A 13,929-nucleotide genomic window follows, 5' to 3' on the forward strand; every position below is an offset into this window, starting at 1 on the left:
CCATCCTGGTTCCTTTTAGTGGGGAATGGTGTCTACAAGTCCAAATGTAGGGTTCTAGTTGCACACAGATACATACATATACTAACTTACTCCTATATCTATACATATTTTAAAGACCATAAGCCCACAGCAATACCTCCATTCCAGTCCAACACCTTAGGGTTCATTCCAGTTTTCTCCCCTTCTGTATTTGTACCTCACTCCTCCAACAGTGAGAAACCTGGTTCCCATGATTCATAATTTATTCACTTAGTTGCTCATTGCTCCTGTTGGTAACTAAACTCCATCTTGTCCCCTGCGTGTCTGCCCTGCCCATCACTCACTCTCAGTCTCTGCCCCCTCGGGGCTGTTCCCCTCTCACCTGTGCATGCCCTCCCTGCCCCCTTTAGCTCTGACACCCAGTGCCCACATTTGAGTGAGAGGATTTCTTCCTTCCTCAGCCCCTTTAGGGCTGGATTATTCTGGAAGGGAAGGAGAAGACTTTTTAAGTCTTGAGAAGCTTTTATTGGTAGGGAGGTTCTTACTAAAATGAAAGGGAGAAAATAGTTGTATATGGTGATGCTTTTTTGGATGTGGGTGATAATATAGGAAATATATTTCTGGGCTCATCTTATATAGTTTCTGCCTCAGACCTGGAATCAGATATATTGCCAAGTGGCCCTGGTTCCTTTTAGTGCGAAATCAAAGTTAGATCACAATCTAGGTGCTAAGGTTGCTCATTGCTACTGAGTGAGTCATTGTTTCTAGGACTTTTTAGTACACAGAGGAAAACCTTTTAAAAAAAATTTTTTTTTTTTTTTTTTTAACGAAAAAGCCTTGAGTTCATATGGGTGGTTCCAATTTATATTCAGGATTAGAGGATTTTTACTTAATATGTTTGTCTTTATAGTTAGCTCTTTTTCTTTACATTGAAAATCTTGGTTCCTAATGAATTTACATTATTACCTATTTATCCATCTTTGTTTCAAAATATCAATATTATTGCTAATAACATGATTGTTAGAAACAGTTTAAGCTTTATCTTCAGTTCTTTTTATACTTAGAAAATATTCTACAAAATAAAGTACATTTTGACCAACATATTCCCAGTATTTCTTTTTATCAGGCAAGACTGTAGAAGCCTTAAATAACTAATGCTTGCACTGATTTTTAAAAATATATTAATTCACAGTCTGCTTTGTTTAAAGATTAGAAATGCATATTTTACTGTGGACTTTGGGGCAGTGGGGAGGCAGAACCTTAATCGAACATCCATTAGGTATCTGTCTTCTCTGGAGTTTCTTTCATCTGCCAGCACATCTTTTCCCTCCCCATTATGCTGCCTTAAGAGAGACAGTCTTCAGTATATTACAACATTGCAGGAATCCCACAGATTGACATTCATTTAAAGCATCCCTGCTACTTTTATATAAATGATAGGCAGACCATCTGACTTCACTGAGGTCCCAGTTGTGGTTTTGATCTTGATGGATTATTTTGCTTTACGTTAGTGTTCAATAGCTTGGCCTAATCTCCACCTGCTTGAGAAATAAATGCCAATAGTCGCTTGGGTGAGGGCAACCCATCCCCCTCCTGGAAATACCTCTGAGCACCTGCTGGCCCTGGTGGGTCATGGGTCAGGAACGTTGTCTTCCTGCCGAGGGTTCTTCTAGGCCAGATAGGCCACATACAAGGCCGGCAGCTCGCCTTCAGTCCCCAGCCCTCCACACTTGCAGCCTTGCAGCCTTGTGTCTTAGTTGTTCCTTCTTCCACTCCTCCCCCTTCAGGACCCTGTATTCTCATTGTTCCCATTTTGCCCTTTTTAAAACACTTTTCTTTTCAGGAAAGCATCTGACTTGAAGTTCAGTTGATACATATCAGTGTGAACTTAAGAGATGCTTTAATTTTTGGCATTCTTTCTTATTGTGAAAGGAAAAAAATTTGGTTCCTTTATGAAAATGTCAGGTTATTAGCTTTAAAAAGGGTGGGGCAAATTTAGTGGAATAGAAAAACCTCTCCATCTTCTGAAACCACACCCAGTTGACAGCCACACACACACACTTCCTTATGTGAAAAGAGCATGTTTGGAAGAGGTGAAAGAAGAAACGTAGGAAACAGCAACATGGCCCAGTATATTAGCAAACAGGCAGACATTAATTACCTGCCTTTCTTTAAACAATAAACCGTGTGACAATAATTTTATTTCTTTTGAATGTTGAAGCCAGCCCATAAAGAGTAAACAGTTGAGCAGAAATATCAGATTAAATGCCTTGCTCTAAATGTCTCCAGAACTTCCTGTTGTCTGTTCTGTGAGACCTGTTTTGATGTGTCCAGTATTCATCAGTAGCTGTTAAATATTTTATCAATGTTGTTTTCGCAGCCACTACACTTTGACACTCTTCTTCCAGAAGGGAAGGGTTTCTGCTTATTCTCTTAATCCCTAAAGGCCCCTAGCTTGTTTGTGAACTGCATTCTCTGAACAAAGATCTCCTCTTGGAATTATTTTCCTGGGCTTTGATGCTTTTTTTTTTTCCACCAGTGGAACTGAAAAAAAAGGTAGTAAGTAGTTGGTACTATGCAAGGGAAAATTTTTAAAAAATCAGTGTTGTACAAAATAAGATCAGTATAATCTTATATTAAGTTTGTGGTTTGTTGGTACTACCATTGCTAGAAGTCCACTCTTTAACATTTTGATATGTAATTGAACTATACAATAATTGGCATTGTTTTACTTGTATGGTACTACCTTTGGCAAAAGGAAGAAACCAAAAAAGAGCAACAAGTAACATATATGTTACAGGAGCCCTATTTATAATAGTGGATAATTGGAAACAACTCCAACATAAAATACTTCAAGAACAATTTGGCAGACTACTACATATAAATATAATGGCATATGATAAACGTGAATTATAAACTAAGTTGAAAAAGCAGATGTTAAGATGGTACAGACTCTAATTAAAATGATAGGGAGGGGCTTCCCTGGTGGCGTCGTGGTTGGGAGTCCGCCTGCCGATGAAGGGGATGCGGGTTCGTGCCCTGGTCCGGGAGGATCCCACATGCCGCGGCGTGGCTGGGCCCGTGAGCCATGGCCGCTGAGCCTGCGCGTCTGGAGCCTGTGCTCCGCAACGGGAGAGGCCACAGCGGTGAGAGGCCCGTGTACTGCAAAAAAAAAAAAAAAAAATGATAGGGAAGAATACATTTTGTTGAGCCCTAGGAGGCATGATCAACTGTGATATAGTAACCGTAACTCTTGTGTGTTGGGTCAGGTCCTTCTGTTGTGTTAGCCCATGTGATTTAGGACTTAATTCCTTTATGCCAGTTTGTTCATCTGTAAAATGGGAATGATAATGTCTGTCCTGTCTGTACCACAGTGTTGTTGGGAGAGGCAGATATAAGAAGTTGGGACAGCATTTTGGAATGGGTGATCACTGTCCAGAGTACCCTCTGGGTAGATACTAGGTCTGCCCTTCAGGAAGTCAGCATTATATAAAAGAGTCACAGACTGGGGTTCAGGAAGGAACTGGGTTCTCAGCTCTGCTGTTACCTGGCTGTATGGTTTTCTTAACCTCTTTGGTATCCATTTTCTCATATTAGAAATAAAGGCATGGACAAAATCACTGCCAGGGTCATTTCCAGTTTTAAGATTCTGCGGGAGTTTAAATGGTTCAGAAGCAGTCTCTGCCGCAGGGCAGGGTCTAACGTAGCAGCTCTTTTTCTTCGCCGTTTTAGATGGTGTCACTGTGGTGCTTATTTATCTGTTTAAATTATTCCAGTCTTGTTTCAGGAATCTGGAACTTATTCTTTAAGGATGCCTGTGTTATATGGGATTTTTAAAAATGTAGTTCTGTCTTCCCTGGAAAGCTCTAGGTTTTGTCTATATCATGGTGTGTTAACAATATTGTAGAGCATACTTGGTTATGCCCTAAGGCTAGAGGTTGTCAGTCTTTTTTTTTTTTTTAAAGGTTTTGTTTATTTAATTTTAAACCAGAGGAGGTTTGCAAACATGAAATGGACAGCTTGACCAAAAGTTTGAAAACACCATTCCCTAGGCCTTCTGTGCCTTGGGGCCACACACAGAGGTGTTCACTCTCTGGCCTATGCTATTGCTTGCCTCGGGCAAGTCCCCTAATCTCCTTGTGCTTCACTTTTTCCATCTGTAACTTGCCTGTCCTTGGGGCTTGGCCAGGGCTGCACTGGGACCAAGTCACTCCCTTTACTGGGGATGGAAGGAGATGAGTAGAAAGCAGCGTACTTTGTTTTCACAATCTCATTATTCTGTTATTTTTCTACACTCCCTACTTGTCTGCTGAAGTTTAATTCTGAAACTACAGCACATCTATGATAATGACATGTTTGAGGTTATGTTTATTCCATGCTGGCCAGAGGTCTCAATTGAGTAGGTTAACTAATTGTGAAATTACAGATGCAGTCTCAAACACTCTACATTTCCATTCTTTCCTTTAATTAGCCCTAGAACAGTCTCTCTATTGTTGTTGTTTTATTATTTTACTATAACTGTGGAGAAAGTATTGATAATACCTTGCTCATATTTGGTTGGAGAAATTGTCCTTTAAAGGTTTTTATCAGATGAAAGACTGGGAAAGACCCATTTTATTGACCCAGGAAGGCAGGATGATGGTCCATACCTTTTATTTTTGAGTTGTTATTCTGTATCTGTCCAATGAACATTTAAGAAATGTGAAAATTTGGGAGGAAATGATTCAAGTGCCAGACAAATGTAGGATATGATGGCACTGTTTTGGAATAGGAATTTTCAAAACAAGCCAATAGACAGGGCACTTGTTAACCTAGAGTTAAAAATCCTTTGGTTTTACACAAATTAAAATTGAGACGGATTTAAAATTGCAACTAGATGTATCACGTTTAAGTTCTCCTAACTTTTTTTTTTTAATATAAATTTTCAGGGCTTATATTGCTTCTTTTTAATAAATTTATTTGTTTTTATTTTGGGCCGTGTTGGGTCTTTGTTGCTGCGTGGGCTTTCTCTAATGGCGGTGAGCGGGGGCTACTCTTCATTATGGTGCGCAGGCTTCTCATTGTGGTGGCTTCTCTTGTTGCGGAGCACCGGCTCTAGGAGCGCGGGCTCAGTAGTTGTGGTTCGCGGGCTATAGAGCACAGGCTCAGTAGTTGTGGCGCACGGGCTTAGTTGCTCCACGGCATGTGGGATCTTCCCGGACCAGGGCTCGAACCCGTGTCCCCTGCATTGGCAGGCGGATTCTTAGCCACTGTGCCACCAGGGAAGACCCTCTCCTAACATTCTTGACCCTCTTCAGGTTATGAAATATGAGTATGTGTGTATGAGAGACAGTTAAGATCAGACTTTAAACTAGATCCTAAGGGCTTCCTCCTGTGAGCGCAGGCTCCCGCTCTGCGTCCGTGTTGTGGGTGTAGGTGGGCCCAGTGCTCCTCTCCCGTCCACTTGCCTCTGCGTTAAGGGTTAACGAAGTCTGCAGGTGTGTTGGGATTAGCACTGTAAAGTTGTGTAAGGGGTTTTTCTTTCTTTTGATCTTCAGAAAGGGATGAAAGATAGCCATTAAACTCAAGGGATTAGGTCCCCTCTCTTTAAAGACTTTAGGTACCATAAATATTTCACTTCAGATATAAGGTGAAGACTTGTATATATCTGGGGGGAAATGGGTGTTTTATATTACCAGTTGGAAATTATTCAGTCTCCATTTACAAATTAAATGGTCTTTGCAGAGAACTTCTCTTCCAACCCGGAGTGTACTAAGATCTGAACAAAATGTGTGTGTTTATATCGTGGTAGTTATGCCAATTTCCCTCCTCACATTCCTAAACCTTTTCTTTTTATAAGTTCATGTCTTATCTACATTGTGCCTTTTCCGCCCTGGGTGCTCCCTCATTCCACTGAGGCACTCCAAAACTCCTGGTTCTAAAACTTAGAGAACAACCACCCTTAAGAATTACACCCTGCTCACATGTTATAAGTGTGTGGTCGGGTTTTTGGGGTTTTTTTTTAAGCCTTATATTTTGTTTTGTTTTGTTTTTTCCTTTAAATTAACATTATTTAGAAAAGGAAAGTGAGGTTGATGTGCTGGTGGCATAGTTAGTTATGGTTACTACATTTTCAGAAAGTGGTAGGAGACCAGAAGAAAGTCCTGCATGGGAAATTATAATTGCAGCCCCATTCTACTCTTGGCCAGTCACCTACTCTGTCAGTTTCACTCCAGAATGGAACATTGGGTTTTATTTTATTTTTTTCCCTTTGTGTGATTTCCTAGGATGGGTTACTGGACGGTGGAATGGATAATTTTATATGTATCTAATTGTATTAGAATTAGGGCCCCGGGGGAGGAAAGGATAGGGTTTGGGTAGATGCCAGCCCTAGAGTCAGCCTATTAAGTGATTACTCCTTCCTCCCACCCCATAATACATCATCAGTTATTTAGAACAGATTTAAAACACATTCTGTTGGCCCAGTGGCTTACTATATTTATATAATTCCGCATTTTGTGTTTTGTCCCTGAATTTGGGGACTTATGTGTGGTTATTTTTATTAAAGCTCATGATGATAGCTTCTATTATTGGCTGTGGTGTATGGGATACACTGACATTCCTTTTCCAGTGTTCCCCACCCTCCTTTTAATTTTGTTCTTTTTATTATGGAAAATTTGATAAAGTACCAGATTGAAGGCAGTTACAGTATGTGGATTTGAACCCCGAAGTATGTATTAGTAATGTGAAGAAAGAGAAAAGTAAAATTGTATGAGTGGATGATTTTTAGAGATGGATTATATAAAATACCAGATGAATTAGTTGAAAACAGCCAATGGCAGGGGTATTAAAGATTAAGGAATTAAGCCTCATGCTTGATAACACCATGGAGCTTTCAGATTAAGGGTCTGCTCAGTTACCGCCTTAAGCTTCTACTTCCGATGCGTCACAAAATTATAGGAATAACTCTATGTGTAAAGCTTATCCGAACTTTGGGCCTATAATATTACTCCAAAAGAAAGACGGGGGCAAAAAGAAACTGTGAAAGGTGTTTGGCAACGGGCAAGAGAGGGAGCTCATAAACTCTTTGAAGGTCAATTAGCCAGAAGATGTGCCGAAGACTGGGTGCTGTGCTGATTACTGGCCCAAGAATTGCCCCCAAGGTCCTCAAAGTGGTCCTGCCGTTTGAGCACAGAGAGGCAATTATAGGCCTTGAGGAGATGCTACAAAAGCTTTAATTAAGGGACTTACTTACACCCCACTATGTTCTGGAAATTAAATTCTTGTTTGTGCTTAACAGATGTTTCTTTTGTCTGGGTTTCCACATGTACTTCAACAGAGGACACTATTTTTCTCAAGTCTGTTTTCCGTTCGAAGCCATTTTGCTGTGATGGATACCAGCAAAGCTGAGGGTTTAAACGGTATAAGGAACGAGATAGAAAAGTGGGCCGAGAGGCTTTTTGCTGGAGAGTGTTTTGGGCACAGGTTGAAAATTGTAGTATTTATGTACCTTGGTACAACAGTAAACCAGAACTCTGTTTGGGCCTAGATGGGTGATTAAAAGAAAAGGAAGGTACTGTGTAGAATTTGAATTTCAGAATTCCCACTCACAAGGCAGCATGATTTCCCTTGAATTGGCAGCTTTATGACTCTGGACACAGCAGGCTGCTCTTGTCCAGAAATATTTTTGTTTGCTAATGAGATCAAAGTAGCCTCTGGCTACCATCCAGGTCTGATTTTTCCTAAGCCTAGACCCATATTTAGGTTCCATTCAGATGTGACTTCTTTTACTTCTGGAAAGACTCTGATTTAAGTTGCCTTGGTCCTAACTAGAGCATTGTGATCACATTGATCCGCTGAGCTCCCCTCCTGCTGATGGAGGAGATGCTCTCATCTTTGAACTCGGGCCTAATTGCTGCCTTAGTGGGGTGTGTTCCCTTTTTTTTGTTAGTGAAGCAATTCTCTTTTTCATCTGCCCTTCTTTGAAGCCATTCACTTCTGTCTGCAAAGTTTGGTTTGAACCATAAAGATTTTTTAAAAGCACTGAGAAATGCTTATGTTCTAGTAACTTAAAATTGTCTCTCAGTATTTCTAGTTCACATACATCAGTCAGGTGGCACAGTTTCTCTCTGGGCCCCTTACAGACTTGAAGGCACTTCTGTGTGCCTCTCAGTTTGTCTGAAGGAGAGACCTTTAGCCTTGCTGTAACTCAACAGAGGCATCAATCAGCAAATCTTAAGACCTTGTAGAAATGAAAAATGGCAAGAAAGTTAAAATTGTCATCACCGGTTAAAATGTGCAGTTTCCGGCAAAGTGGAGTTTATACAGAAATCGCATTATTGGGCTTAATTTTCACATGTGGATGGGAAGGGGAGCGTTAGCATTGGATGAGAGGGCAGAGGACCCCTTTGGTGCCTGCTTCACTGCGAAGCAGCTCCTCTGTGGGGAGGGCCTCTGACCCGGGACAGTTTAGGATGCTGTAGTGACTGGGACGGGTCCGTGCTGGGCTGAGAGCTTTGGATAGGTGTCATTTAGAATGTTCCCACACCTGGATATGTTTTAAATAATGCATAATATGAATTTCAGTTCTTTTTGCTTTTCTTCGGAAAGGGGGAAAATTCTATTTAATGATACGAATATTCTTCTGTTTGACCAAGTATTTAGCTGGTTAGTGAGCTTCAGCAGTTTGGTGCAAACTTCTGGAGAGAGAGAGGTCCAGCTGGCTTATCATGCTTGCCAGCTGAAGAAGAACGTGACTGAATTTTGCTTAAAAAGCTCTGATTCAAAAAGTCGCTTTATGACGTAAAAATTCTAAGTTCTTATCTCTTAGGCTTTATTTTGCTAACACTGTCAGAGCTAGCACATCTGGCTTAGATTCTAAAATAGTTTGGTTTTATGCTTCAGTTAAAATGAATCCAATCACATTGGAATTTGAAGATAGATAAAAAGGAAGGATTTGGGTACAGTGAGGATTCTTAAACATAGCAAGGTTATCAGGGAGGTTCTCGAAAACTTCCTCTCTGAATGGCCTTTAAAAATAATCTGGAAAAAGAAAAAAATAATCTGGTATCTTTTTCAGATAGTGTAGTTTATTCAGATGTAATTCTGTATAAGGGGTGCCAGGGGTGATGGAATAAATGACTTTGGGGCAGGCCTTTCAGCTCTGATTCTTGGTTATACCACTTACCACCAACACTTTTACAGACTTGTCATGTGAATATTTATTTGGTGGCAGAGGGGGGTGGTCTTTTTTTGGGGGGGGCCCACACTGTATGGCATGCAGGATCTTAGTTCCCCGACCAGGCATTGAACCCATGCCCCCTGCATTGGGAGCATGGAGTCTTAACCACTGGACCTCCAGGGAGTACAACTTATGTGTTTTATTTTTGGCCTGGTTTTATCTTTTAAGTTAGGTTTTTTATTTTGACAGAATTAAAACATGCCATCTTTGTCAGATTTAGCAATATTTGTCTCTCTCTTAGGCTGTACATTATCGATGCAGTATGGTTTCTGTATTATTTTATTTGATCCCTCTCTCCAAGTGTGGATTAATGCACGTAGCCAAACAATTATGAACTTCAAATGCAGTTCATTGAAATTTTTGCTTTAATGGTGAAGCAGAATTATTTAGTTTGGGGGCATGTGAGAAACAAGGCCACCTTATAATTCAACCAGGTTGCTTTGGGGTTATTTAAGAATGACAGTTAAAAATATTTTTCAGGAAAACATCCTTCTGTATAGTCGTCCTGTGTCTCTGTGGTGTGACGGGTGCTGACTTAATGGTAGCGCGCGCGCACACACACACACACAGTTCTGTGTTTCTTCCTTATGCTGACCTTGGAACCATTAGTAGAGACTCAGAAGTTTACTCTTTCATAACTAACGCACTCACTCTGAAATGGCGGGCTGGAGGCTTGTGGCTCGGCATTTTATAGTTGATGCCAGTAGATGTTTTGGGTGAATCAGTCAGGAGCTGCGGACCTAATCCCTTTACAAGTTGGTGATGAGAGAAGTGAGTCAGCATTGGCGTTAACCTCAGTGGAGTATGGAGCGTTGATGCGTCCCTGTGGCACTGGTAACTTAGTGACTCTGCAGTGGGCCTGTACGTTTGTCTGCTCGCTTGTTTTTAGCTGTTTAAACCTCAAGAACTGTTACTGGGTTAGTAAGCCATAGCCATGCCTTGGCACCCAGATGGGGAGGGAAGCTTCTGCCTGTCTTGAGTAGATCAGAGGCCAACCAGCCTTGCTCTGGGGCTAGCCTCTGCTGCGGGTTTACAGTAGATGTGCCAGAACTGCTTAGGAAGTTCTCTTTCCCACAGGAATGTGGGTCACATTCTGGTACAAGGCCTACGCCTGCCGATGACAGTGCAGCTCGCGTTTCTCTATGGAATGAGGTAGAAAAGAGTGATGTTTTGAATAGTACATGAATTCAGTGTAGGCTTTAATCCAGCAAGTATTACTATGGAAAAACCTGTTTCAAAACAGGTTCTTCCCAGGCAAAGTCGTTGGTTTTACATTTCATTTTTCCCTTTGTCCTCTGTAGAGCAGTTCCACATCTGCATACTTCCCAAGTCTTCTCCCGCCCCTGCTCCTTCAGCCTCCTTTTCTTCATCCTTCCTGGACCGCTGTGATAAAAAACACAGGGCCCTGATTTTCATATTTGCCCCTAACCTTTTCTTTCCTTATAAAATGCTTCTTTTTTTCAACATCTTTATTGGAGTGTAATTGCTTTACAATGGTGCGTTAGTTTCTTGCTTTATAACAAAGTGAATCAGTTATACATATACATATAGCCCCATATCTCTTCCCTCTTGCGTCTCCCTCCCTCCCACCCTCCTTATCTCACCCCTCTAGGTGGTCACAAGCACCGAGCTGATCTCCCTGTGCTATGCGGCTGCTTCCCACTAGCTGTCTCAAATGCTTCTTTTTAAGACCAGAAAGTGTGAGGGAGCACTCTTATTTCATGGCCAGTGGTTTAAAGAAGAATAGTTATTTTTCAAAGTAGACTAGTGAGCTTTCAATGTTAAATGTCTATTGACATTTTTTCCAGGAGAAACGTTGATTTTTCTCTCCCTGTTTTTCAGGCCCTGCATTCTTCCCCGGGCGATGTGCTGAGATCTTTGCCCGGGGTCAGAGCATCGGGAAGCTGGGGGTCCTTCATCCTGATGTTATCACCAAATTCGAGCTGACCATGCCCTGCTCCTGCGTGGAAATCAACATTGAGCCGTTTTTGTGAAGATGGGTCTCTGTTGTGTGGTTCTCGCCCCGAAGGTCCCTCTCTCCTCCTAGGTGCCCTTTAGTTGTCCCCACAGTAAGTCAGTCCACTTGTGCTTGTGCATTAATGTTGAATAAAGTAGAAAGCAGTGTCTGGCTCCGTGGGTGGTACTGCCATCCCCGCATCAGGCCAGCTTGTACGTGAGAGCCCAGTGGGGGGCAGGAGCTGTTCTGAGAAACAGAGAAGCTCTCCACACATCAGAGCCTCTCACCATCACGTCTGCAGGACAGAATCCTGTTCTTTTCCCTGATGAAATGAGATAGCTGATTAGAGCACACGTACGAGATTAACTAAGAATTTTTAGTTCTTATTTTCTATGTTTGATGCATGTTCATCACTGGGAAACAATAACAGCATTTTTAGAAAACTTTTAAGAATTAGCGATGGTGTAATAGTTACAGCCTTTGAAGTCATCTTAAAGTGAAAGAAAAATGCACATATATTCAAAGTATTTGAGGGTGCATCGGTATTGGCTACTCTGTGATACTCAGAGATGGGGTTTGTGGACACACAGCACAGATTCATTCTGCTAGAAGAGTTAAAAGGGACACACTGGTACCAGTGCACTATGAACATTAGGAAACAATGAAGAACTTATTTTTGTCCTAGGCCATACATTTTATTGTTGTCAGTGTTATAAAATCATGGCTTTAAATAATTAATATAGCTACTAGTTTCTGTCTTATTTTATACAGAGGTATTAGGTCTCTCCTTCTCTGAAGCTAAGCTTCTGCCTTGTCTTAACCTCCTAATTTACTTTAATACTTTGATCTAGAATCCTCCAGTAGGTACCAGGTATTGAAAAAAGCTGGGTGTAACGTTTGAGAAAAGTTCTGTTACTGTTGAGATGATATGAAACACAATAAACTGTAAAAACAACTTCAAAGTAAGTCCCTGTAGAAATAGCTAATAAGGATAGACAAGAATTTTGTTTATGGAGCTTTTGCTGCACCTAATACTAAGACTATATTACTACCTTGAATCAGGGCAGCAATGTCCAGCTTAGCAAGATTTGTGAACGTACAGACTGCCATCTCCTCCTTCCCAATCCCACTGTAAGCTGATCCTTACATTTCAGTAATGAAGTGAGATACGCCCATTAAAAATAATGCTCGTCAGAAGGTTTGTGTCCAGCATTCATAGATTTCTTATAACTTAAGACAACCCAGTTTTTAAAAAACGGACAAAAGATGTGAACAGACATTTCCCAAAAGAAGATAAATGAAATAAGCACATGAAAAGATGCTCAACATCATTAGTCATCAGGGAAATGCAAAGAAAAAAATAAATACGAATTAATATGGCTAAAATTAAAAAGACTGACTATACCAAGTGTTGGCAAGACTGGAACTTTCATGTGTGGCTGGTGGGAATGTAAAGGGATAACGGCCACTTTGGAAAATAGTTTTGCAATATGTTAAATCATGAAACATACATCTGCCATCTAGCCATTCTACTCCTAGGTTTACTCTACTCATATGGCCATACAAAGATTTTTATGCAGATGTTCACAGCAGTGTTATTCAAACAGATGAATGGATAAACAAATTATAGTATATCTATACTATGGAATGCTTCTCCGCCAAAAAAAAACGACTGATACTCAGAACAACATGAATGAATCTCAAAACACTAAGTCCAAGAAGCCAGATGCAAGACTACAAGTGATTCCATTTATATGAAGTTCTAGAAAAGTCAAATTGATTGACTGGCTAGAGCCTGTGGAAGGGAAATTGACTGCAGAGAGTTAAGAGGAAACTCTTTGGGGTGATGGAAATATCTATACCTTAATTAAGGAGGTTGTTAAAATGTAGGTTACACCTCAGTAAAGCTGGGAGTGAAAAATTAATGCAACATGTTGTATTTTAATACGAACACCAGCAGATGCACACAAAGGGTAAAAGCATGAATTTTAGAATCGGCATGTCTGCACATGATGGCTTACTGGTCCACTACCGTTAGTGAGACATTCTCCCCCAGTTTCAAGTTCGCTATGATTGAAATCAGGGTGAGTCATGTGATAGCCATTGTTGAAGTGGGTGGAGCCATGAGTTCTGTTAGCAGCCAGCCACCTGGATAATTTTTGGATGGTCAGAAACAACTTGTAATGAAAAACCCAGTGATACCTAACTGTATATCCCAGCATGAAAGGGGTAAGAAGATCAACTCCATCCATCATGTGGAGGTTTCTGCCCTCTGAAGCAGGAGACAGCAGGAAGAATAACAATATCGGGTACATGAGAAGAAGAAGAAACGAATCTTCGGCTTAGAGTGGAGGCTCCGCAGCCAGATCGTCTTACACTCGCCCCCGTGAGGCATTTGAACTGGAGCCAGAGCAGTCTGTGGGCACTGCCTGCCAGAAAGCTTTTACTGGAGAAGACACACCTGTGTAGCAAAAACTGGGAGCCCTCGTATTAAAAGAGGAATTAGATATAATTGAGTCCTGTTCTAGCTTACAGATAACTTCTGCAGCCTGACATTCTTGCATTACTCTTCAGTTTATAAAGTATTTTCACATGCGATTTTGTCTCAACATTTTAATTTCTTGGTTTAACAATTGTAGGAGGGAGTTAGAATAGGGATTCTCCCTGTCTTATAGGATGAGAACAATTGACAGAGATTAATAATGTGCCCAGATGTCACATGGCTAAAACGTGGGTTTGTGACACCTAGTAAGAGTGACGTAGAGCCCATGGG

General features: G+C 41.0%; 1 protein-coding gene across 1 annotated transcript in view; it reads left to right on the forward strand.

The window, feature by feature from the left end:
• The window catches only part of FARSB (phenylalanyl-tRNA synthetase subunit beta), a 67,236-nt gene extending 54,883 nt beyond the window's left edge, over positions 1–12,353 (forward strand). Inside the window, exon 17 of the mRNA XM_082658708.1 lies at positions 11,042–12,353. Within this exon, the coding sequence (XP_082514834.1) occupies positions 11,042–11,193 (152 nt within the window). The 3' untranslated portion in view covers positions 11,194–12,353. The remainder of the gene's footprint in view (positions 1–11,041) is intronic.
• Positions 12,354–13,929: the final 1,576 nt, after the last annotated feature.

Source organism: Grampus griseus, assembly GCF_964374135.1.
Source record: "Grampus griseus genome assembly, chromosome: 7".
In the NCBI taxonomy this organism is placed as follows: Eukaryota; Metazoa; Chordata; class Mammalia; order Artiodactyla; family Delphinidae; genus Grampus; species Grampus griseus.